The sequence below is a fragment of the Phocoena sinus genome, chromosome 15, assembly GCF_008692025.1.
Source record: "Phocoena sinus isolate mPhoSin1 chromosome 15, mPhoSin1.pri, whole genome shotgun sequence".
Classification (NCBI taxonomy): domain Eukaryota; kingdom Metazoa; phylum Chordata; class Mammalia; order Artiodactyla; family Phocoenidae; genus Phocoena; species Phocoena sinus.
The window spans coordinates 73,483,171-73,510,756 of record NC_045777.1 but is presented as its reverse complement, the minus strand read 5'-3'; the positions used below and the strand labels follow the sequence as shown (position 1 = coordinate 73,510,756).

The window sequence follows — 27,586 nt, the reverse complement described above, 5'->3', positions numbered from 1 at the left end:
CAAGACTAGATTGTTCTTATCTGCATTCAATGTTGAAAACTATGGGAAGAGTAGATTGAAGGATGGGGTAACCGGGGTCAGAAAAACCAGTAAAGACGTTCAACTATATATTGAAAGAATTGAGAAATGATTAAAGCTCCAACTACAGCAAATGACATAGAGATGGAAAGAAAAAAACCTCCATCGATTTGGTTTTTTTTCAATAAATTTATTTATTTTTGGCTACATTGGATTTTCGTGGGCTTTCTCTAGTAGTTGTGGTAAGCAGGGGCTACTCTTCATTGTGGTACACGGGATTCTCTTTGCAGTGGCTTCTCTTGTCGTGGAGCACGGGCTCTAGGCAAGCAGGCTCAGTAGTTGTGGCACACGGGCTTAGTTGCTCTGCGGCATGTGGGATCTTCCTGGACCAGGGCTTGAACCCGTGTCCTCTGCACTGGCAGGTGGATTCTTAACCACTATGCCACCAGGGAAGACCCCATAGATTTGTTTTTAATTGATCAGACTTAGTGGTCAATTAGATATGGGGAGGAGAGAAAGGAGTCTAGATGAATTCGTATTTGACTTGAAGAACTGAATGGACCGTGTTTTCATTCATTACAATAGCATGGAGGAAAAGCATAAGTATTGTTGCTTAGTTTTGTTCCAGATGTAGGGAACAAAGGAAAAGAGGTAAATTGATAGTAGTAAGAAAGTTACCAAAAGTCTAAAGGAAAATTAGAGTTGACTAAGAGACTGAAATGTAGTATGTGCTCAGTAAACAATAGCTAGTATTATTTTTGCATCCAGAATATAGCACCGGTTCAGAAGAAAAATGAAAGCCATTATTTATCATGATGATTGATTTAAAGATAAAGTCCAACCATCTCTTCTCTGAAAGAGAATTCTAAAATGAAAAGGCTTTTTTTAATGTAACCACTGAGTCACAAGATTCACTAGTAGCAAATGCAGTTGCCATGGACTCCTTAGAGGGAAGAACTTGGGAAGGTATACTGCGTATCACTCAAGTGTTTCTCTTTAAGGCAGCAGTAATGGCATTTTATATTGATTGAGCATAAAATTCATACTAAATATTTTTTGAACACCCACTATGGGTCAGGTCAAGTGTTAGATACTAAGTATGCAAAGATGACATGACTAGGTCATGGCCTCCCTCTCAAGAAGCTCAGAGTCCAATAAGAGAGATAAGCATACACATGATTAATATGCAGCATGATAAATGTGATGACAGAGGTTAGAAACCATATTATGGCAAGGCAGATGACAGAACTAGGTCATTCCTCTCCTAGGGTCTGACATGAGTCAGCGTAAGTTACCAAGTAGCTAAGGTAAAGATTAGTAATCTATGGGTCACAGGCCAAATCCAGTCCTACTGCCTGTTTTTGTCTGGCCTTCAAGCTAAGAATGGCTTTACATTTTTAAATGTTTTTTTTTTTAAAAATCAAAAGAATAGGGCTTCCCTGGTGGCGCAGTGGTTGAGAGTCCGCCTGCCGATGCAGGGGACGCGGGTTCGTGCCCCGGTCCGGGAAGATCCCACATGCCGCGAAGCGGCTGGGCCCGTGAGCCATGGCCGCTGAGCCTGCGCGTCCGGAGCCTGTGCTCCGCAACGGGAGAGGCCACAGCAGTGAGAGGCCTGCGTACCTCAAAAAAAAGAGGCCCGCGTACCGCAAAAAAAAAAAAAAAAAATCAAAAGAATAATATTTTAAACACATGAAAATCATATGGAATTCAAATTTCTATGTCACAAAGTGGTTTTTTTGTTTGTTTGTTTCTTTGGCCATGCCATGCAGCATGCAGGATCTTAGTTCTCCAACCAGGGATTGAACCCATGCCCCCTGCACTGGGAGCACAGAGCCTTAACCACTGGACCACCAGGGAAGTCCCAAAAAGGGTCTTTTCTTTTTGGCTACACAGCATGTGGGATCTTAGTTCCTGGACCAGGGATTGAACCTGCGCCCCCTACAGTGGAAGCAGGGATTCTTAAAGTAAAAACACAGAACACAAAAGATGAACGTTAAATGGCATATAGAAAAGGGACTGAAAATTAGACTGACTGCAGATTTCTCAACAACAACAACTACAACTAGTGGACAATGGAATAATACCTTCAAAGTACCAAGAGAAAATTACTGCCAACCCAGACTGAATAGAACAAAAATAATCTTCCAAAAATTAAAGACTTTTTCAAATAAATCTTAGAATAAAATAAAAATCCTATACTATGCACAAATGTAAGCAGCAAAAACTGAACAAAACCCCATCTTTTAGGCAAAATATACTTGGGAAAAGGGACCACTGGAGTCTAAAGAGTATTATAAGAAACATCCTCATTATTTTTGACAGTTTTCTCTTACCTCTTTGCCCTAATCGTGGCACCCAGCACACAGAAATGCATAGTGATGGTGCAGGCAGCTAAAAACGCTGAGTGAAAGCCATATTTCTGGCCAGAATAACAAGAAATGTAGCCTCTGGGAGCCAGGGAGTGTTAGGTAGAAATCAAGGGAAAGAGAGAGCCCGACAAGATGGGAATAAAGACACAGGCCTACTAGAGAATGGACTTGAGGATATGGGGAGGGGGAAGGGTAAGCTGTGACAAAGTGAGAGAGTGGCATGGACATATATACACTACCAAACGTAAAACAGATAGCTAGTGGGAAGCAGCCTCATAGCACAGGGAGATCAGCTCGGTGCTTTATGACCACCTAGAGGGGTGGGATAGAGAGGGTAGGAGGGAGGGAGACGCAAGAGGGAGGGGATATGGGGACATATGTATATGTATAACTGATTCACTTTGTTATAAAGCAGAAACTAACACACCACTGTAAAGCAATTATACTCCAATAAAGATGTTAAAAAAAAGTGAACTTTGTTAAAAAGAAAAAAATAAACTGAAATAAAAAGAAGAGAAAGAGCCAGAGAACATTTCCCATAATTTTGCATATGAATCAGCACAACTTCCAACTCACACCTGGGAGAGACTGAAGGAAGCACAGCAAAGGCTTTGAGAATTAAACTATGAAATAAACTGCCACCAACACTCCAAACTCATAAATGATTTATGAATGAGAAAAACCCAAAGCAACATAGCAAAGTCTGAAAACTAAACTGATACTGGAAACACTGTTCACAGAAGGAGACACAAACTTGTGGTTTAGAAACTAACCAGCTTGATTACCCACCACAAAAAAAAATCTTCATTCACCAGAGGATTCTAGCAGGACTCAGAGACTCAAAACATAACTCCAAAAATACTCAGATACAGAGAACCAAGAAAATGTGATCCAATATTGAGGGAAAAGACAATCAAAAGATGCACAGAACAGGAGGGAACACTCTCTAAGTAATTTATAAGGCCAGCATAACTGTGCAACAAAACTGAAACTGCATACCTCAGACTGGGACTTGAACCCACAGGCTGGGACTTGAACCCAGCCAAAACCCAGGTTGGGACTTGAAGCCACGGTCTTTTAATTAGAATCACTAACCTGGTGTCAGGACTTACTGAGGCTCAGGTTCTTTATGTCTCAGCACAGAAGGAATTCAGCAAGAGGCAAAGTGATAGGCAAGGAGTAGCTTTATTAATTTAGGACACTTGAGAGGGATACAAGCAGGCAGACAAGGGGGCTCTGCCCCAAGAATTAAGCGGGCTACATTTTTATAGTCAAAGGAAAGTGGGGAGGGGGAGAGGACCACCTTCTTCCTCATTCTTTGAGTAGAGGTTAGGCTTCCATCATTAGCTCCTCCTTCTCATCAGGCAAGAGAGCGTTTGACCCTATAAGGTCAAACTAGGACTATCATGGTGTTTATTCAAATCAGCAGAAGTGTGGTAACATATACTAAAATATGTTAAATCATCACAGATTTCAGTATAATGAGGGTCTTCTACTTTGGAATGTCATCTTTCCCTTACACTCCTGTCCTTGGTCCTAAGGACATTCATTACCTTGCTGGACTCAACCATTAACTTACAGTGGTCTCAAAAATAAAACAAGACAAAAACTTACAGTGGTCTCCCGAAGTTCCCTAAGGCTCCCTCTCTATCTATAATTCCCTAGTGGGATTTCTAAAACTACCTGTGTAACTATCCTACTCTATCCCTATCAAAACCAGACATAGAGTATAGGAATAATAAAAATTACAGGTATCACTCATGAAATATATATAAAAATCCTAAACCAAAAGTTAGCATATCAAATCCAGCACTAATTATCAGATGATAATTAGTGCTCCACTAAGTTGGAGTTTTTCCAGAAATTCAAGAGTAAATCAACATTACAAAATCTATTAATGTAACTTACATTAGTAGTTTAAAAGGAGGAAAAAAAGTCATATAACTACTTCAATTAGATAAATTAACCTCTGTGGTAGGTTGCTCCTAAATGGCTCCCAATAATTCAGTCACACAGAGTCCTTTAAACAAATTAAGGGTGTGCCTCACAGATCCTCTCAATTTAACAATAAGGCCTCTAGGAAGCTTAAGCACATTGTCCCTTAGCCATCTCAGCAGAAGCCCAAAGCAAAGAACGGTTTATCTCAAAGAGATTTGTGGGTAAAATTATTATCCGAATGGAATGAACCCCAGTGAGATTTACAGAGGACCCACAACGTTTCTGAGAAGTTTATCAGCAGCAACATTGCCAACTTGGACTGAAAGGGACAGAAACAGTATAAAATGGAAAGACACACTGGATTCCCAAAATTCTTCTGGCAGGAATTAGACAGATAAAACCACATAGCTACAAAATATATGCCATCTTTCATGAAAAAGGAAGGATCACTCAAGAGCCCAAAGGGCAGAGCTGAGAGACATGGAAAATAATTCCTAAATTACTTACATCTGACTGAGACCTGCTCAAAGAATGTCTAATATTTTCCCAGATGGATTTCAGAATTGATATGAACCAATGACACCTTTTTCTTCCCCCTATTTGCCTTCATTTTAAATGTCTATTGTCCTATGCCTGTTCCATCACTGTATACTGGCACTGGGGGTGGGGTGGGGACATAACTTGTATCTTTAGTGCTATATATCTTTTCTATTCAAGGACCTATATTTAAGGAACTACACCTAGAAGCTCCATCCACAGCTAGACCTGATTTAGATAGCAAGATGAAGAAGGACTTTGAGCTTGTAATAGGATGAGAATTTTGGGACATGGGGAGGGGGGAAATGTATTTTGCATATGAGTCATTGGCAGCCTGAGAACAGACTGATTGGCTGCTTCTAAAATGGTACCAAGAGGGACTTCCCTGGTGGCAGAGTGGTTAAGACTCCACGCTCCCAATGCAGGGGGCCCAGGTTCGATCCCTGGTCAGGGAACTAGATCCCACATGCATGCCACAACTAAGAGTTCACATGCCACAACTAAGGAGCTGGCGAGCTGCAACTAAGGAGCCCACCGGCCACAACTAAGGAACTAGGAAAACACAACTAAGACCTAGCGCAACCAAATAAGTAAATAAATATTAAAAATAATAATAAATAAATTAAAAAATAAAATGGTACCCAAGATTCCCAACTCCTGTATTCCTTTATGTAATCTCCTCCCCTTGACTGTAGCTAGACCTAGGGATTTGCTTCTAATGAATATGGCAGAAGTGATAGGATGTCACCTGAAGATTAGGTTAAGAAGATGTGAATTCCGTCTTGCTCACTTTCCCTGGCTCTTCTCATTTGCTTGCTCTGATTAGGTCAGCTGCTGTGTTGTGACTAGCCATACAGAGAAAGCTTCATGGCAAGGAAGTGAGGTCCTCCATCCAACACCCATGAGGAACTGAATCCTGCCCAAAACCACATGAGCTGGGAAACAGTCCCCTATCAGTTAAGCCTTGATTGCAGCCTGGAGACTCAGCTAAGACAAGCCCATAATCCCAACCCACCGAAACTATGACAAAATACATGTTTGCTATTTTAAGCAAACACTAAAGTCACTACATTTTGAGGAGCTTCCAGGTTGGTGAACATATCCACATGTCAGGAGGATGGAGCACCCTTGTTTCATGGGGCCAGAAGCTTCTGTCTTGGGACCCTTCCAGACCTTGCCCTACGTACTTCTTCATCTGTATCCTTTCTAAGAATGGCTCCAGATTTTTTCTTAAATGCAGCCTTTTAAATGAGAAATAAGCCAAGACTCAGTGACAGAGTGACTTATACAGGCTCATACTGCTTATAAGAGGCAGAGCTGGGATTCAAACCCAGGACTATCTCAGTAAGAAACCAAAATCTTAACTATCTTACTCACTGAATATGTTTTCGCAGGAGCTAATTTTAATGTAGATTACAATCAGAATTTTTTTTGTAAATGTCTGATTTAAAACTGTTAATGTCTACTTTTAATGAAATAAATGATTCATTTAGTTATTTTTTTAAAAGATGGAATGGGGAATACCCTGGCGGTCCTGTGGTTAGGACTCTGTGGTCCCACTGCCAATGGCCCAGGTTCAATCCCTGGTTGAGGAACTAAGATCCCGCAAGCCGTGCGGCAAGGCCAAAAAAAAAAAAAAAAAAAAAGATGGAATGATATAATGTCCTGGATTTGCGTTAAAATAATTCAAGAGTAGGGGAAGGGAGAAAGTTAAATGAAACACTGTTGGCCTATATTGATCATTGTTGGTGGTCATACATATACTATTCTTTTGAATATTTTTGTACTTGAAAATTTTCACAATAAAGAAAAAACTTATCTTAAGGTTTCTCAGCCTTGGCACTATTTACATTTTAATTGGATAAATTCCTTGTTGTGGGGCTTGTCTTGTGCATTGTAGGATGTTTAGCAACATCCCTGGTCTCTACCTATTAAATGCCAGCAGTGCAACCACCCCACCATTGTGACAACCAAAAATATTTCCAGACATTGCAAAATGTCCCCCAGGAGAGCAAACTGGCCCCAGTTGAGCACCACTGCTTTAAAACAAGGTTGCTTGTTATTATAAGTCCTAGCCTAAACAAAACCACAAAACATTAGGAAAGCTGCAGGACATAAATATATACAAAAGTCATTTGTATTTTGATACAAGAGCAACTAACAGAAACTTCAAAAACAACAAATTATATAGGGGAATTCCCTGGCAGTCCAGTGGTTAGGACTTGGAGCTTTCACTGTGGGGGGCCGGGTTCAATCCCTGGTGGGGGAACTAAGATCCCACAGCTGTGCAGTATAGCCAAAAACAAACAAAAAATTATTTGAAAAAAACCACATTATTCACATTAACAGCAAAAAGGTACTCAAAAATTAATCAAAAGTATAAGACTTTTATGAAGAACATAATAAAATATCATCAAAAGATGCTGAAGACCTAAATAAATGGAGAAGCATACTGTGTTATGGATCGGAAGGCTTAATATTGATATAATGATAGCTATCCTTCTCAAAATTACCTACCAATTCGATGTAAATTTAATCATTAATAAATCAAGCTTAAATAGAAAACTGAGGAATAAAGGGCTAAAAATAGCCAAGACATTCCTAGAGAAGAACTAAGCACGAGGCTTGCCCTACTGGATATTAAAACATTTCATAAAACTATAGTAATTAAAATAGAGTATAACTATGTTATATTTCACTAACAGAAAAATGCATATATGGAAACTTAATATTTAACCTAGCAGGTACTACAGCCGGCTAGGGAAAAAGAGACTATTACATAAACAGCTCTGGGGAACCAGACATCCATATGGAAAAAAATTAAAGATGGATCTGTACCCTCACACACAAAAAATAAATTTCATAATGATTAATAAATTCCAGATTGATTAACATGAAAAGAAAATATTTCAAGTTTTAGGAAAAAATATGGGAGACTATTTTTGACCGTAGGGTAAGGAAAGAGTTCTTTACAAAACACAAAGTTCAAACCATAAGGGAGAGGCTGAACCAAGATGGCGGAGTAGAAGGACGTGCTCTCACTCCCTCTTGTGAGAACACCAGAATCACAACTAGCTGCTGGACAATCATTGACAAGAAGACACTGGAACTCACCAAAAAAGATACCCCACATCCAAAGACAAAGGAGAAGCTACAAAGAGACATAAGGAGGGGCACAATCACAGTAAAATCAAATCCTATAACCGCTGGGTGGGTGACTCACAGACTGGAGAACACTTATACCACAGAAGTCCACCTGCTGGAGTGAAGGTTCCGAGCCCCACATCAGGCTTCCCAACCTAGGGATCCAGCAACGGGAGGAGGAATTCCTAGAGAATCAGACTTTGAAGCCTAGTGGGATTTGATTGCAGGACTTTGACAGGACTGGGGGAAACAGAGACTCCACTCCTGGAGGGCACACACAAAGTAGTGTGCGCATCGGGACCCAGGGGAAGGAGCAGTGACCCTGAGGGAGACTGAACCAGACCTACCTGCTAGTGTTGGAGGGTCTCCTGCAGACGTGGGGGGTGGCTGTGGTTCACCGCGGGGACAAGGACACTGGCAGCAGAAGTTCTGGGAAGTACTCCTTGGCGTGAGCGCTCCCAGAGTCTGTCATTAGCCCCACCAAAGAGCCCAGGTAGGCTCCAGTGTTGGGCTGCTTCAGGCCAAACAACCAACAAGGAAGGAACACAGCCCCACCCATCAGCAGTCAAGTGGATTAAAGTTTTACTGAGCTCTGCCCACCAGAGCAACACCCAGCTCTACCCACCACCAGTCCCTCCCATCAGGAAACTTACACAAGCCTCTTAGATAGCCTCATCCACCAGAGGGCAGACAGCAGAAGCAAAAAGAACTACAATCCTGCAGCCTATGGAACAAAAAACACACTCACAGAAATATAGACAAGAGGAAAAAGCAGAGGGCAAGGCAGAGGGCTATATACCAGATGAAGGAACAAGATAAAACCCCAGACAAACAACTAAAAGAAGTGCAGATAGGCAACCTTCCAGAAAAAGAATTCAGAATAATGATAGTGAAGATGATCCAGGACCTCGGAAAAGAATGGAGGCAAAGATCGAGAAGATGCAAGAAATGTTTAACAAAGACCTTGAAGAATTAAAGAACAAACAAACAGAGATGAACGATACAATAACTGAAATGAAAACTACACTAGAAGGAATCAATAGCAGAATAACTGAGGCAGAAGAACAAATAAGGACATTCCAACCAAAAACGGATAAGACAGAGGGTGGAATTCACTGCCACGGAACAGAATAAAGAAAAAAGAATGAAAAGAAATGAAGACAGCCTAAGATATCTCTGGGACAACATTAAACGCAACAACATTCGCATTACAGGGGTCCCAGAAGGGGAAGAGAGAGAAAAAGGACCCGAGAAAACATGTGAAGAGATTATAGTCGGAAACTTCCCTAACGTGGAAAAGGAAATAGCCACCCAAGTCCAGGAAGCGCAGAGAGTCCCATACAGGATAAACCCAAAGAGAAACACGCTGAGACACACAGTGATCAAACTGGCAAAAATTAAAGACAAAGAAACATTATTGAAAGCAACAAGGGAAAAATGACAAATAACATACAAGGGAACCCCATAAGGTCAACAGCTGATTTCTCAGCAGAAACTCTACAAGCCAGAAGGGAGTGGCATGATATACTTAAAGTGATGAAAGGGAAGAACCTACAACCAAGATTACTCTAACCAACAAGGATGTCACTCAGATTTGATGGAGAAATCAAAAGCCTTACAGACAAGGAAAAGCTAAGAGAATTCAGCACCACCAAACCAGTTCTACAACAAATGCTAAAGGAACTTCTCTAAGTGGGAAACACAAGAGAAGAAAAGGACCTACAAAAACAAACCCAAAACAATTAAGAAAATGGTAATAGGAACATACATATCAATAATTACCTGAAAAATGAATGGATTAAATGCTCCAACCAAAAGACACAGGCTCGCTGAATGGATACAAAAACAAGACCCATATATATGCTGTCTACAAGAGACCCACTTCAGACCTAGGGACACATACAGGCTGAAAGTGAGGGGATGGAAAAAGATATTCCATGCAAATGGAAATCAAAAGAAAGCTGGAGTAGCAATACTCGTATCAGATAAAACAGACTTTAAAATAAAGAGTGCTACAAGAGACAAGGAAGGACACTACATATTGATCAAGGGATCAATCCAAGAAGAAGATATAACAATTATAAATATATATGCACCCAACATAGGAGCACCTTAATACATAAGGCAACAGCTAACAGCTGTAAAAGAGGAAATCAACAGTAACACAATAATAGTGGGGGACTTTAACACCTCACTTATACCAACGGATAGATCATCCAAAATGAAAATAAATAAGAAAACAGAAGCTTTAAATGACACAACAGACCAGATAGATTTAATTGATATTGATAGGACAATCCAACCAAAAGCAGCAGATTACACTTTCTTCTCAAGTGCACACAGAACATTCTACAGGATAGATCACATCTTGGGTCACAAATCAAGCCTCAGTAAATTTAAGAAAATTGAAATCATATCAAACATCTTTTCTGACCACAACGCTATGAGATTAGAAATGAATTACAGGGAAAAAAACGTAAAAAACACAAACACATGGAGGCTAAACACTACATTACTAAATAACCAAGAGATCACTGAAGAAACCAAAGAGGAAATCAAAAAATACCTAGAGAAAAATGACAATGAAAACACGACGATCCAAAACCTATGGGATTATAGGCTTGTATTATAGCTATACAAGCCTACCTCAAGAAACAAGAAAAATCTCAAATAAACAATCTAACCTTACACCTAAAGGAACTAGAGAAAGAAGAACAAACAAAACGCAAAGTGAGCAAAAGGAAAGAAATCATAAAGATCAGAGCATAAATAAATGAAATAGAAACAAAGAAAACAATAGCAAAGATCAATAAAACTAGGAGCTGGTTCTTTGAGAAGATAAACAAAACTGATAAACCATTAGACAGACTCATCAAGAAAAAGAGGGAGAGGACTCAAATCAATAAAATTAGAAATGAAACAGGAGAAGTTACAACAGACACCGCAGAAATACAAAGCATCCTAATAGACTAGTACAAGCAACTCTATGTCAGCAAAATGTACAACCTGGAAGAAATGGACAAATTCTTGGAAAGGTATAACCTTCCAAGACTGAATCAGAAAGAAATAAAAATATGAACAGACCAATCACAAGTAATGAAATTGAAGCTGTGATTTAAAATCTTCCAACAAACAAAAGTCCAGGACCAGAAGGCTTCACAGGTGAATTCTATCAAACATTTAGAGAAGCGCTAACACCCATCCTTCTCAAACTCTTCCAAAAAACTGCAGAGGAAGGAACACTCCCAAACTCATTCTATGAGGCCACCATCACCCTGAGACCAAAACCAGACAAAGATACTACAAAAAAAGAAAATTACAGACCTATATCACTGATGAATATAAATGCAAAAATCCTCAACAAAATACTAGCAAACAGAATCCAAAAACACATTATAAGGATCATATACCATGATCAAGTGGGATTCATCCCAGGGATGCAAGGATTCTTCAGTATACGCAAATCAATCAATGTGATACACCATATTAACAAACTGAAGAATAAAAACCATATGATCATCTCAAGAGATGCAGAAAAAGCTTTTGACAAAATTCAACACCCATTTATGATAAAAACTCTCCAGAAAGTGGGCACAGACGGAACCTACCGCAACATAATAAAGGCCATATACGACAAACCCACAGCAAACATCATTCTCAATGGTGAAAAACTGAAAGCATTTCCTCTAAGATCAGGAACAAGACAAGGATGTCCACTCTCACCACTATTATTCAACTTAGTTTTGGAAGTCCTAGCCACGGCAGTCAGAGAAGAAAAGAAATAAAAGGAATACAAATTGGAAAAGAAGAAGTAAAACTGTCACTGTTTGCAGATGACATGATACCATACATAGAGAATCCTAAAGATGACACTGGAACAGTACTAGAGCTAATCAATGAATTTGGTAAAGTTGCAGGACACAAAATTAATGCACAGAAATCTCTGGCATTCCTATACACTAATGATGAAAAATCTGAAAGAGAAATTAAGGAAACACTGCCATTTACCATTGCAACAAAAAGAATAAAATACCTAGGAATAAACCTACCTACAAAAGACCTGTATGCAGAAAATTATAAGACACAGATGAAAGAAATTAAAGATGATACAAACAGATATATACCATGTTCTTGGATTGGAAGAATCAATATTGTGAAAATGACTATACTACCCAAAGCAATCTGCAGATTCAATGCAATCCCTATCAAATTACCAATGGCATTTTTTACAGAACTAGAACAAAAACTCATAAAATTTGTATGGAGACACAAAAGGCCCCAAATAGCCAAAGCAGTCTTGAGGGAAAAAAACGGAGCTGGAGGAATCAGACTCCCTGATTATACTATACTATAAAGCGACAGTAATCAAGACAATCTGGTACTGGCACAAAACCAGAAACATAGATCAATGGAACAGGATAGAAAGCCCAGAGATAAACCCACGCACCTATGGTCAACTAATCGATGACAAAGGAGGCAAGGATATACAATGAAGAAAAGACAGTCTCTTCAATAAGTGGTGCTGGGAAAACTAGACAGCTACATGTAAAAGAATGAAATTAGAACACTCTCTAACACCATACACAAAAATAAACTCAAAATGGATTAGAGACCTAAATGTAAGACTGGACACTATAAAACTCTTAGAGGAAAACATAGGAAGAACACTCTTTGACATAAATCACAGCAAAATCTCTTTTGATCCACCTCCTAGAGTAATGGAAATAAATACAATAATAAACAAATGGGACCTAATGAAACTTAAAAGCTTTTGCACAGCAAAGGAAACCATAAACAAGACATAAAGACAACCCTCAGAATGGGAGAAAATATTTGCAAACGAATCAACAAAGGATTAATCTCCAAAATATATAAACAGCTCATGCAGCTCAATATTAAAAAAACAACCAACCCAATCCAAAAATGGGCAGAAGACCTAAACAGACATTTCTCCAAAGAAGACATGCAGATGGCCAAGAAGCACATGAAAAGCTGCTCAACACCACTAATTATTAGAGAAATGCAAATCAAAACTACAATGAAGGCTTCCCTGGTGGCGCAGTGGTTCAGAGTCCGCCTGCCGATGCAGGGGACACAGGTTCATGCCCCAGTCCGGGAAGATCCCACATGCTGCGGAGCAACTGGGCCTGTGAGCCATGGCTGCTGAGCCTGCACGTCTGTAGTCTGTGCTCCGCAACGGGAGAGTCCACAACAGTGAGAGGCCCGCGTACCGAAAAAAAAAAAACAAAACTACAATGAGGTATTACCAATTAGAATGGGCATCATCAGAAAATCTACAAACAACAAACGCTGGACAGGGTGTGGAGAAAAGGGAACCCTCTTGCACTGTTGGTGGGAATGTAAATTGATACAGCCACTATGGAGAACAGTATGGAGGTTCCTTAAAAAACTAAAAGTAGAATTACCGTATGATCCAGCAATCCCACTACTGGGCCTATACCCAGAGAAAACCATAATTCAAAAAGACACATGCACTCCAATGTTCATTGCAGCACTATTTACAACAGCCAGGTCATGGAAGCAACCTAAGTGCCCATCGACAGACAAATGGATAAAGAAGATGTGGTACATATATACAATGGAATATTACTCAGCCATAAAAAGGAACGAAATTGGGTCATTTTTTGAGACGTGGCTGGATCTAGAGACTGTCATACAGAGTGAAGTAAGTCAGAAAGAGAAAAACAAATATCGTATATTAATGCATGCATGTGGAACCTAGAAAAATGGTACAGATGAACCGGTTTGCAGGGCAGAAGTTGAGACACAAATGTAGAGAAGAAATATATGGACACCAACGGGGGAAAGCCGTTGGGGGGTGGGGATGGTGGTATGATGAATTGGGCTATTGGGATTGACATGTATACACCGATGTGCATAAAAATGATGACTAATAAGAACCTGCTGTATAAAAAAATAAAATTTAATTTAAAAATTAAAAAAATAAAAGAATATCTAGGTCATCAAAAATACCGAAAGTCTGAGAAACTGTCATAGCTAGGAGAAACCTAAGGAGATATGATGACTCAATGTCATATGGAATCCTGGAGGGATCCTGGAACAGAAATAGAATATTAGGCAACATTGCTAATTTTACTATTTAGCAATTTCCAGGACTTCCCTTGTGGCGCAGTGGTTAAGAATCCGCCTGCCATTGCAGGGCACACAGGTTCAAGCCCTGGTCCGTGAAGATTCCACATGCCGCAGAGCAACTAAGCCTGTGTGCCACAACTACTAAGCCTGCGCTCTAGGGCCCGTGAGCCACAACTACTGAAGCCCTCGAAGCCCTCACGCCTAGAGCCTGTGCTCCACAACAAGAGAAGCCACCGCAATGAGAAGCCCGCACACCACAACGAAGAGTAGCCCCCGTTCGCTGCAACCAGAGAAAAGCCCATGTGCAACAATGAAGACCCAGTGCAGCCAAAAATAAATTTAAAAAGTAATATTGTTAAAAATTTTTCCATATTTGAATATATTAATTTGGGTTTCTGATTTGTTACATGAATTTTATGAACAATTATATCTCAAGACTACTTGTATTTCACAGTTTATCATGTTCAAAAATCAATGTCATATAAAGATTAAGATAAAACAAAACAAAAAAAATCGTAAGGGAAAAGACTGATAAATGCAACAACTTGAAAATCTATATTCATCAAAACAGATTATAAAGAAAGTTAAAAGACAAGCTACTGAGAGAAGCAATCTGTAATATATCTATCAGATAAAGGATATCAAAAAGAAAAAGACAAACCTTACCCATCAGAAATATGGGCAAAAGTCATGAACAGGCCTTTCACAAAAGAGAACTATATATAGCCAATGAAAATATACGGTGCTCAAATTCATTAACAGAGAATTACAAATTGAAATTACCATTTACTCTTACCCAGTTAGAAAAATTAACAAGCCAGGCTGTACTATACAGTTAAACTAAATAAGAAGGTTTTAAAAAAAAAGCCAGGCTGGTGAGGTTATGGATTCCTGGGGATTTTTATATTGATAGTAGCAGTGTAAGCTACTGCAAACTCTTTGGAAAACAACTTGGCATTACCTAGTGAAGGTGAATATGCATATCCTCCATGACCCAGCAATCCTATGCTTAAGTGTGTATCTTAGAGAAACTCTTGAAGAGGACACCTTAAAAAATGTATATAGCTCGAAACCAAAAATGACCCAAATGTTCATCAACAGTATAAATGTATAAATAATTATATTTATTATTATTATATCAGTATTGTGGCAATAAAAACAAATTGAAAATAGCTATACACCTCAAAAATATAAATCTCAAGATAATGTTAAGTAAAAAAAAAAAAAATGGACAGAAGAAAACACAGACTATGATCTCATTTATGTAAAGTTCACAAATAGGCTAACTAAACAAACAAAAATGGGAAAAACACGACAAAAATAATGACAGACCAGGTATCATCATCAGGTAGTTTCAAATATTGCTACTGTAAGGCTGAAATTCCCAAACTGCCATGTCAGTTTCCCTAGTAGAGCTGTTAAAATCAGGTGCCCATTTTGTTTCATTAGTTAAACAAACATTCATGAGTTAAGACTATCTCTACCGTAAACAAGCTTATGGAGAATGTGTGATAACAAAAGCCTATGGCGCACTTGGTACCATGCTAGGTACCGTGCCAGGTGTTTTGCACTCATTTTTTTTTTTTTTGACAGAGCATAAGCATTTAATAATAAAATATATATATACTATAAGTACCATTTATGCCAGGTGCTGTGCTAAAGGCTTTATAGTAATTTTAATTTAATCCTTACAACAACCCTATGAAGTAAATAAATACTATGACCTCCATCCTCAGTGGGTACTGTCGATATTATTATTATCCTGATAATAATAATAATAAAGATAATAGGTAACTTTTTTTTTTTTTTGGCCACACCGTGCAGCTTCAAAGCACAGAGTGAAAGCACACAGTCCTAACCAATGGACTGCCAGGGAATTCCCAATAGGTATTTTTGATCACCTACTAATGCCAGGCACTGGGCTAAGGCTTTATAGTCAACCTAATTTAATCCTGAGGACAGCCCGACAAAGTAGGTATCATCCCTAATGGATATTACTTCCATCCCCATTTCCAGGATAAGAAAACTAAGGGGGAGGATGAGGAAACTAAGCATAAGCAAAACCAAGTAACTCACCCAAGGTCATATAACTAATAAAGAATAGAGCTAGGATTTGAAACTTTGCCTGACTCTTATCTGTCTGCCTGTGTTTAGCCACTTTCACCCTCATTATTTTATTTAATATTCATAAGCCCTATAAAGTAAATGTAACATAGAGGTTAAGAGCACAGGTTCTGAAGATGGAAAGACGTGAGCCCATATCCTCGCTCTACTATGTTCCAACTGTGGAACCGAGGACAAGTTCCTCAACCTCTTGGAGAGGGACAGGCCCTTCATCTATAAAATGGAGGGCTTTTTAAAAATAAATTTATTTATTTATTTTTGGCTGCGTTGGGTCTTCGTTGCTGCGTGTGGGCTTTCTCTAGCTGCGGCAAGGGTGGGCTACTCTTTGTTGCGGTGCACGGGCCTCTCATTGCGGTGGCTTCTCTTGTTGTGGAGCACGGGCTCTCGGTGTGCAGGCTTCAGTAGTTGTGGCACTCGGGCTCAGTAATTGTGGTTCGTGGGCTCTAGAGTGCAGGCTCAGAGTTGTGGCGCACAGAATAAGCTGCTCCGTGGCACGCGGGATCTTCCCAGACCAGGGCTCAAACCTGTGTCCCCTGCATTGGCAGGAGGATTCTTAACCACTGCACCACCAAGGAAGTCCCAAACTGGAGGTTTTTAAAGTATCTGTGTGTAAGTGTGAAAGGGTAAATATGAAAACTGAGATAAGGCATGCAAAGAACTTACAACACAGTGTCTGGCACACAACAAATATTCAATAAATATTAGATGATAACATCATGGTCATCATCACCATCTTCTCCATTTTCTTGATTAAAAAAATGAAGATACAGAGAGGGACAGTAGTTTACCCGATGTTACAAAACCAGTTGGTGTCAGTAAAAGAATTTTAAACATAGGTCTAATCAGCTTCAAAGTCTGAACCCTTTTCCACTTGCCAAGACACCTCATGAAGGCAAAGGAAGCACATCCTAGACAAAGGGAGATCTCAAGGAGCTCTTCCTTAGGAAAGGGAGACCTAAGCTGAATGCTTAAAATACAACTTGACTTGGTCAGATGAAGTGAGAGAAAGGTACTGCAGACAGAGGGAGCAATACATCCAAAGGAGCTGATACAATGAACAGTGTGGACTATTTGAGTAGATACAATTATTTCAGTGTGGCTAGAGCCCAGAGAGTAAGAAGCAAAAAAGTTAGAGTCTACATATGAAGCAAACATAAGATGCAGCATGATTCTGAGCAAGGGTTCTTAAAGTGAAATCTCCAGACAAGGAGCATCACCACCTAGGAACCTGCTACGAATGCAAATTATTGGGGCTACACCAGGTCTGAATCAGAAACTCTGGGTCTTTTAAAAGGTCCTTCAGGTGACCCTAATGTATGGCTGATGTTTGAGAAGATGATTTTGATCAATGATGGAATGTAATGGTGTTTTTCCAAAATAATGAAATCATCCTTTATTAGATAACTCAGAAGAGGGAGAGGACCATAGTGTCTGGATAGAAACTAGCTATAATACCTATGATGTGCTTGGTGTTTCTTTGATAGCAGTTAATCAATTTTACAGGTTATATTCTACTTACAGATCAAATTTGCCCTATGTTTCACCTTAGAAAAACACTCCCAAACAGGCTAACATTTTAAATCTTAAAAAAAATTTTTTTCTTTGTTTCATACCTTCTAAGTTTCATACCCTGAAAGGTCAAACTTAGGCCTATTAAAACTAAGTGCTTAGGGCTTCCCTGGTGGTGCACTGCTTGAATCCACCTTTCAATGCAGGGAACACGGGTTCGAGCCCTGGTCCGGGAAGATCCCACATGCCATGGAGCAACTAAGCCCGAGTGCCACAACTACTGAGTCTGCGCTCTAGAGCCGGCGAGCCACAACTACTGAAGCCCGTGCCTAGAGCCCGTGCTCCACAACAAAAGAAGCCACCGCAATGAGAAGCCCACACACCACGACGAAGAGTAGCCCCCACTTGCCACAACTAGAGAAAGCCCACGTGCAGCAACAAAGACCCAACTCAGCCATACATACATACATACATAAATACATAAATAAGTAAAACAAAAAAACTAAGTGTTTGTAGGGACTTCCCTGGTGGCTCAGTGGATAAGACTCCGTGTTCCCAATGCAGGGGGCCCGGGTTTGATCCCTGGTCAGGGAACTAGATCCCACATGCTGTAACTAAGAGCCCGCATGCTGCTACTAAGAGCCTGTATGCCGCAACTAAAAGATCCCGCATGCCAAAACTGAAGATCCCACAAGCCGCAACTAAAGATCCCACGTGCTGCAATGAAGATCCTGCGTGCAACTAAGACCTGATGTAGCCAAATAAGTAAGTAAATAAATAAATACTTAAAAACAAAAAAACCCTAAGTGTCTGTAGAAACCATTATGATCCCAACCTCTTAAAAACTTACAATTTTTATAAATTTAAGAGGATGTTATAATCAACTTTTTCTTTTGAAAACAAAATAGAAGTGTTGCAATTCCATGAGTTTTACTTCAGTTTTGCTAAATCCAAGCAAAATTAAATGTTGCCACAAACCAGAGCCACACCACCTCTAAGTACTTTAGATACCAAGGTTCCTTATGAGATTTCATTTGAAAAGAGTGTCCCACAGATAAGACAAGTTTGAAACAACTGGTCTACAGGATAAAAGTTAAGATCTTTAGCATAAAACATAAGGCCCTCCAAAGCCTGGTCCCTCTCAGCACTCTCAAGCCTAAGAATGAACTCTCTTGCAACACCAAACTGCCTATAATTCCTTATAAATACCACAGTGTTTCTCATCTTTGTGAATTTGTCCCTGTTGCAGCTTCCAAATGATTACTGCCTGGTTTTATTTTACTTTATGTTTAAACAATTATACTAGACTATGGGAAACAAATGTGACATTCTGGGCCCAGGTGGGACTGAGCTTGGATGACTTCCACTATAGAGTGGGAGGGCAGGGCCTACAGTTCAGGCATAACAGGTCCCAGCTGTTCTCTAGGTCCTTCTGTGCCCCTAGGTTGAGCCATGAGTCAGGCCACAAGAAGCTCTCTATTCCACCTCTTCTCTTTGGGCACTGTAGGACTAGAGTTAGACACAGACCGATCCTAGGAGTAATATCTCCTGATGGTTCATTTGGCTAAGGAAGAAAGAGATGTTTTAAGCAGTCAAGGAAGAACTACCACACTCCAACCATGGGTCACCCAAGGAGCACAATATCCTGTAAGTCAAAATGGTCTTCCCTTTATCTGGAAGCTTGCCCCCCAGGGGGCATCTCGCAATGTCTGGAAACATTCTGGGTTGCCACAACTTGGCAGGGGTGGGGAGGGTTGCTACTGGTATCTACTGAGTAGGAGCCAGGGATGCTGCTAATTAAACATCCCACAACGTACAGGATGGTCCCCCACGACAAAGAATTATCTGGCCCAAAATGTCAATACTGCCAAGGTTGAGAAACACTGCTTTATTTCTCAATTTGACACCACATCACCCAGGAAGGCCTTCCTGAACAGCCCAGACTGGGTTAGGTACCTCTTGTTGGTTTCCCATAGTACTTCACACTGTATCATTCAGCAATCTGTGTCTTCTGTTAGATCATGGGTACCTTTAGGGCAGACTTCTGTACTCTGTCTGGCACATAGTAAGTACTCAGTGAAGTAGCAGAGACTGCTATCTGCCTACCCCAAAAAACAACCTATTCTTCTCAGTAAAAGAAACATCAACTCTCAGTTGGGCACATGGTCACTACATTCCTCAGCCTTTTATTTATGGCCATAAGACTAAGTTATGGCCAGGGCAACACACGGAGAAGGGCTACCTGGAAGCTTCTTGAAACAATTCTTAAAAAATACTTAAGGCTCCTTCTTATATGCCCACCCTACCCCTACCTTGCTGCCTAGGACACAGATAATATGACTGGAGCTCCAACTTGGACCTTGGGGGCAATGAGCTTCCAAACCGGTCTTGGGTCTGCCTTCTTTTACATAACAGCCACTATTTTATTTAAAACCACTGTTATCTTGGATCTCTATCTTTTGCAAAGACACCTTAATCTAAATGATTTAATACTCAACTTCTATTTTTTGCCATCGATTGCCATGTTCTTCAAGAAAAGTGAGAGTTGTGCTTTATATTAATTTATGTTCTTGCTCTTCTCATTCTTCACTGACATATTTTTAAATACAATTTTCCTCTACTGTTTTCCTTTTACAACCTGTTTTGCTGTCAATTGTATTCCTCGTTTATTCAATTACCCTTTTCCAGCTAAGTGTTCTCAGCTACTTAGCTCTTCAATTTGACTTGTAAAAGCAGCACAGCCATTTCCACAATCCCAAAGCGTTCCTCTTAGATGGTATTTGATTAACAGCTAAATTTATAAAGATAGGTTTACTGCCTTCACAAAGGATCAGTAATCCAAAGTAAACAGCCTTGCTCTATGATAATTTTATGGGGAAAAGTGTAATATTTATAAAACTCCTCTGGGATATTTTAATCTGAGTTCACAGAGCTCAGCCAATCCTGATTTGCATGCTATTAATCTTACAAACTATAGAAGTGATCCTAATTTGCATGAATATAGCTTTCTCTTAACTTGCTCATAATATTCTTTTTTTTTTTTTTTGGCGGTACCGCAGGCCTCTCACTGTTGTGGCCTCTCCCGTTGCGGAGCACAGGCTCCGGCCGCGCAGGCTCAGGGGCCATGGCTCACGGGCCCAGCTGCTCCGCGGCATGTGGGATCTTCCCGGACTGGGGCACGAACCTGTGTCCCCTGCATCGGCAGGCGGACTCTCAACCACTGTGCCACCAGGGAAGCCCACTCATAATATTCTTGTTATCCTTACATTTCAGAAATTTTTCAAGTAGACATTTTGTTATCTTTCTCTGGTAATCCTGTAAAATATAAAAATTTTTAATTTCCAAACTAAGTTCCATTTTGGAAACTAAAAAAAAAATTAATATTCTAAATTTACTAAATAACTATTCTACTTCCTCAAAAGTATCTCCATTTCCAAAAACTTTTCTGCATTATTTTCACCTATTTAATGTGTTTTTTGCTCTGGATCGGATTTCTAAGTTTTTTCTCTGCTTTACACTTATTAGAAGCTTCAGAGTGTCATTTATTGTATTCTAATTTGTTCTCTTATATTTACCACTATTATTACATTTTTCATTCTAACCTATTTGTGCATAATAGTTGTACACCCTTTTTCTGCTCTAGGAGTAGATAACTCTTCTCTGAATTGTAGTTGTGATTCTTGTACTTATTCCTTTTAAGGGTTACCATTATATTATTTTGTTTTTCTGGCTTTGCTCTTTTGACTACTAAACTTATTTACTGATCATAAGTTACCTTTTTATTTCACTCACTCTTGAGTATACATATGGTTGGTGGCTTTTTTTTGTTGTTACTGTTATTGATGATTTTTATTTGTTCCAGGTAATTCTATAGTATCTTAATGAGTTTAAGAGCAAAAACAACTCCGTGCACTCTAGTAACTTCCTGAATGCTTCCATATGGAGATGACTAAAATTCCACAAAAATTCCACAATCTGCAGGAAGAGGTCTACATGAATAGTCTCAAACTTTACTTCTATTTCCTACTCAAAATACAAACTTCTATTTCCTACTCCAAACGCAAAATACAAATATCAAACAGATCAGGCCTCAGCAGTAGATACCATTTACTGATCAGCAAAACCCTCCTCCAATTCAATCACTTGGAGAATTCTGCCGGAATACACCTATTTGCATAAAATATTTTCCTTAGAATGTGCCCCCCCACCTTTCTATACAAACATTTCTTGAAAGATAAAGGCAAAAAGACATGTAGAAATACCTCAATTTTTTCCTACTCTCTATTAGTTTAGAAGAAATAGATCAGCGAGTTCTATACATATTGTTTTTTGGAGCTATCATATTCAAGACTATATGATTCAGTTTAATATGAAGTTGAATAGTATGGTTGAATAATTTATTAAAACAGAACGTAGCATTCAAACATAGAAGTTATAATGCCAGTCACTGGAGAAACTAGAACTACTACTACTACTATTCTGGGTGAATCTAAATGTTAAATGAAAAAATCCAAGAACAAGATAATAAATAGACATGACTGCATTTATATGAAGTTCAAAAACAAGCAAGACTGTTTTTGAACTTTATATGCAACCTCATATCACCTCTAGTGAAAGAGATTGGAACAGGGTTACTTTGGGGTTTAGGAGGATACTGACTGGGAAGGAGCATAAAGGAGTCTCCTGAGTGCTGGTAATTTTTTTATATCTTTATATGGATGGTGAGAACACAAGTGTGTAGAGATGTAAACATTCATCAAATTGTACACTGAATATTTGTGATTTACTATATATGTTATACCCTAATTTTAAAAAACTCATATAGTGGCAAGAGTCGTGGAATAGGCATTGGAGGTTCTAGTCATGGTTCTGCCATATGTGATTCTTGACAAAGCATAAAACCTCACTGGGTCTGCATTCTATAGACTACATGCTAAGTAAGGTCTTTTCCCCCTCTAAAAGTCACTGATTCAAAATTCCTATGAATTTCCTTGGTCTGCATGTTTGCAAAATTATATTTTTTCTTTTTTCTTTTTTTTGGCCACGTTGCGCAGCATGCAGGTTCTTAGTTCCCCAACCAGGGATCAAACCTGTGCTCTCTGCAGTGGAAGTGCAGAGTCTTAACCACTGGACCACCAGGGAAGTCCCTGCAAAATTATCTTTTCCTGATTTCCACAGAAATTTAACTTGAGCATCTCTTTAATCCCTACTTGGAGAGATGAGGGGCGTTAATAGGCTTATTTTATATTAATAGATGGAACTAGCATCAGAATTTCTGGGCCAACATACAAGCATACAAAGTAAAATGTTACCTAAGAATACAGGTGATTAGAAACTAGTGATGCTCTATTATTTGGAGAGAACAGTGAACTGTGATGACGTTAGCTAAAGCTGTAATTCTCTTTGAATCAATAAAAATAACCTGGAGCCACTGGAGTGATGATACCTAATAATTTATAATCAATAACTGAAAGCTTGTTGTAGAAAGGTAGTGTGGTGGTGGTGTTCTCATCCACCATTCAGGATGTAAGACAAGTTGCTCATAGTGAACTATGAGGAATCAAGTTGCTCATAGTGAACTATGAGGAATCAATATTTACTGTACAAGTTCTATACTTTGAAAAAAAAAATCAAGAAGACATTCCTTGATAGGGGCAAGCAGGACACACAAGGGAAGTTCACTGCTTTTTCTTTTTTTTTTTTTTTTACAGGGGATATTACTTTTATAAATGGAAAGATAAAAAATAAAATTTAGTCATAGCCAACTTTTCTTCATGAGGAGATGCTACCTGAATTTAACAGTAGGTTTTATATCCTTATATCCTTATTCTAGGTATAAGTCATCAAGTCAGGTTATCAGATCAAGTCAGGCCACCCTAGTCATCACTTCATGAGAAAGGAAGAAAAATACAATGGTTTTAGAAATATTTGATTCCAAGGAACTTCGTGTATGAATTATGGATTAAGCTTCCAAATTCCAGAGATCCTCTAAAATTTTGTAAAAATCAAGGGAAGATGTATCCATCAGATGACAAAAGAAGCACTACATGTAATAAAATGCCATGGGAAAAAGCACTAGCCCATTAAGACCAAAGCATAGATTCTAATTCTGGCCCTGCCATTTAAATTTGAGTAAATCATTTTGATCTTTCTGACTCAGATTTCCTACCTGTAAAATCAAGGGAATGAGTTAGATAATTTTAACCTTTATTTTTCTCTCACTAAAATGTCCTATATGCTGGAATTCACTACCAACATGGTAGATGCTTTTCCTCATATTGACCCTAATCTACACAAAAGTTAACTATCCTTATTAACAAAAATATCTAGAAATTAAATATCAGAAGCCACTAAAATTGAATGATGGACATTAAAGTCTGATGTCTTTTCCACTGCTATAAATTGGGTTTGCTTCCATCAAGTACATAAAGGACAATTCATAAATTTAAAAATGAATTAAGCAAATGAAAGGGTCTATAATGAACCGGCTAGAGAATTTTTTAAAAACTCACTGATGAAGCTCTATTCCAGAAAAGGTCTATAGTTTCCATACACATATATATATTCCATATAGACACACACACACACCCACACACACCCACACACACACACACACACACACACACACATTCTTTATTAGCTGAATATGGTCAAATAAAAAACATAACATCTACTCACTTTGACAGAGATACTCCCCCAGCTTTCCCAATCATCTCTTCATGGTGTAATACTGAGTGGTTCCAAGGAATTTGGAGGAACTTTAAGAGTGTTCTCATCCACCGTTCAGGATGTAAGACAAGTTGCTCATAGTGAACTAACATGCATTTTTTATAGCCAACCTCCATACACTGGTTATACATGGTCTCTATGGCACGATTCCACTTGGTCAAACAGTCCCTATAGCTGTTCAGGTCAAATCCAGCGATTGTAACTTTTCGAGAAATCATTGAATGTACTGATGCCCGGCCATCACGGACCATCAGGAGAAATTTGGCATTGGGGAATAACCTAGCAAGGTAAGTTAAGGATTTCAGGGCAAAAGGATCTTTATTACATAAATAAGGGGCTGGCTCCCCATGCTTAACAATGATTTCTAGTAAGAAGGCCTGCATGGCAGAATCCAGCACTTCATCGGTGACACCAGCCTCATCCAAGCGTATTTTCTCTTTACTCGACCGTGACCATATCTGCTTCAGAGCCAGGATTCGAGGAATGACCCTGGTTTCCTCTCCACAGCGAATATCAGGGTGTGCATCTAGCATGGCCCTCATGAGTGTGGTTCCACTCCGAGGCACACCTCCAATAAATATTAAAGGCATATCTTTGTGATAGGCAAAGGTTTTATTGGCTTTGATGTCCAGGCCAGTTCGCACAGTGGTCTTTGTGTTCTCCAATTTGAGGGGCTGGCTACGTTCTTCTATTCGGTGATGGCATTCCATGGCGTGTTGGCCCAAGTAAAATACAGTCACAGAACTAATCACCAGACATGCCAATAGTAAGTTCTGCTTCAGTTTTCCAACCATCTTGATGTGGTTATCTTGCTATTAAACAGATATTTTGCTACAAATGTTTTTCAGAAAACATTCAGGCCATGGAGATTCTACTTCAGAAAGATGATCAATATCTAATAGGAAAAGGAAAAAGTTATTTTACCATTACATTAAGATTGTTTACAAATTAATCATCAGTTATCACCATTGCATTTTAGCTAGAAAGAAGTTGAAGCAGTCTTAAATACACTGATACTCTTAGAATAAAAGTATATATAAATATAAGCAAAAATAAATCAATATTTCTAATCAGAAACAGCTTTTCTTAATGTAACAATTCTGAAGCTACAGACCTTGCACAGAATGGAAAAATAAATAAAATTATTTCTATAGTGAGTCAAGCAAATATTTAATATTCCCAAGTATGTTGGAGTCTAACCAAGGTTCATCTCTGATATTCAGAGTTGCTTCATCCCCAAGAAGCTTCATCCACATTCTACTATAAACAGAAATTACAGAAGAAATATACAACTTCCAAATTTTTAACACAGATTCAGTGTATTCATATCTTACAAATTATTTATTTAGGTACTACAGTCCAGATACTTGGGCTTGGCTGAGGATAAACTTTGAAAAGGACAGCAGTGCAGTGACCCCTGCTCTCAGGAAACAAAGTCTCATGGGCAGACAAATATACAATGATAATAAAGTGTGATCAGTGTCTTAGTAGAAATAAGCAAAGGAGACAATGGTAGTATAATGATAAGGCACACAGAAAGGAAGCTACCTCAGGAAGCTATAAAACCATATATAAAACAAGAGGAAGGAGTACGCTAAGCAATAGAAACTTGTGTGCAAAAGCACAATGGCATGACAGAACACAGCATAATTAGGTGACAAGAAGTAGTTCAGGAAAGCTGGTGTATAGGGTGCAAAGAAAACTGTGTGTGTCTGTGATCTAGCCTTATCTAGAATAGATAAGATTTGGGTACACAGAGCATTCTAAACCGAAGATACGCTATGACCAAAGACACAGACATGTAAAAGCAGGGGCATGTATGTAAAACATACGTACTATGTACATGTCAACTTACCCTGAATTTCAGAGGGCAAGTGTGATGTTTAGTTTTATCTGTCAACTTGGCTAGGCTATGGTGCCCAGTGTTTGGTCAAACACCAGTCAAAATGTTTCTGTGAAGGTATATTTTTTAGAAGTGATTAACAATTAAATCAACAGACTTTGAGTAGATTACCCTCCAAAATACAGGTGGACCTCATCCAACAATTGAAGTCCTTAAGAGAAAAGACAAGTTTCCTGAAGAAAAAGGGATTCTCCACAAGACTGCAACACAGAAACCCTGCCTGAGCTTCTAGCCTGCTGCCCTGAGGAATTCAGCCTCTAGGCTAACATCAACTCTTACCTGCCGGACTGCTGTATGGATTTTAGAAATACCAGTGCCATAATCACATGAGCCAATTCCTTAAAAACTCTCAGTCATACACACACACACACACACACACACACACACACATATGAATATCCTGACTGACAGTGAGTACACCTGGGGAAATGACTAACTACACCAGAAAAAGAATACATTCTGAGGGGCTGGATGTCTAGCTATGAACTAAGGAGAAGGTAGGCAATTCTTCTCCCCAAAAAAACAAGTTATAAAGAGGAATGAAACTGACAAAACCACCCTTTCAGTCCTCTGGAAATTGACCAAAGGAATACAGCAACCCAAGAAGCATTTATGTTTGAAAAACTGCTCAACGTTCAGTAAGAACAGTGAAAGCTGTGGTATTTGTGCCCAAGACTACTCCCACCCCCACCATCCACCCACTCAGCAGGTACAGAGGTTCTGCAGGGCAGGGCAAACTACAAGGCCTGGAGGCTTTGCTGCTGGAATCAATGGGAGATCACTCAATTTGAACTGGAGCATAGCACACATGCCCAACTGTGCTGCCAGTGTAAGTGATGCTCCAGGCGGCAGGTGAGCAAGGACGGTGAAGAGCTCTAGTAGGCTGAGGCTGTAGTCGTGATCAGCAAGCTCGTGGCCAACGCTGAGCTATATACAGGCAAAGAGGAGACATGAAAGGATCAAGTGGAAAGTAAGCACCAGGGCAGATTTGAGAACAGCCTGAACTTTGAACATGTTCCTCTGCCCCACAAGCAGATCCACTGGCAGAGGACAAGTCTTACTGCCTCAATATGTTTGAGCACAACCGCTGTCCACTAAGCTATGCAGACAGGGGGCAAACCACAAGAAAGCCATGCTTAATAATGAAAACAATTGTGTATGTGTGTGTATGTATCTGAGCAGCTACATCAGCATACATTTA

At 39.3% G+C, this 27,586-nt stretch overlaps 1 protein-coding gene across 4 annotated transcripts in view; it reads right to left on the bottom strand.

Moving 5' to 3' along the window:
• TPST1 (tyrosylprotein sulfotransferase 1) overlaps nucleotides 1-27,586 on the bottom strand; it is a 123,441-nt gene that overhangs the window by 60,933 nt on the left and 34,922 nt on the right. For 3 of the 4 annotated variants that reach the window (XM_032604472.1, XM_032604470.1, XM_032604471.1), the window contains one exon: nucleotides 24,432-25,377. In XM_032604472.1, coding sequence (XP_032460363.1) covers nucleotides 24,432-25,276 — 845 coding nt within the window. In that variant the 5' untranslated portion in view covers nucleotides 25,277-25,377. Of the gene's footprint in view, nucleotides 1-16,731; nucleotides 16,848-24,431; nucleotides 25,378-27,586 lie in introns of those variants that run through there. The other variant, XM_032604473.1, reaches the window with a different exon arrangement.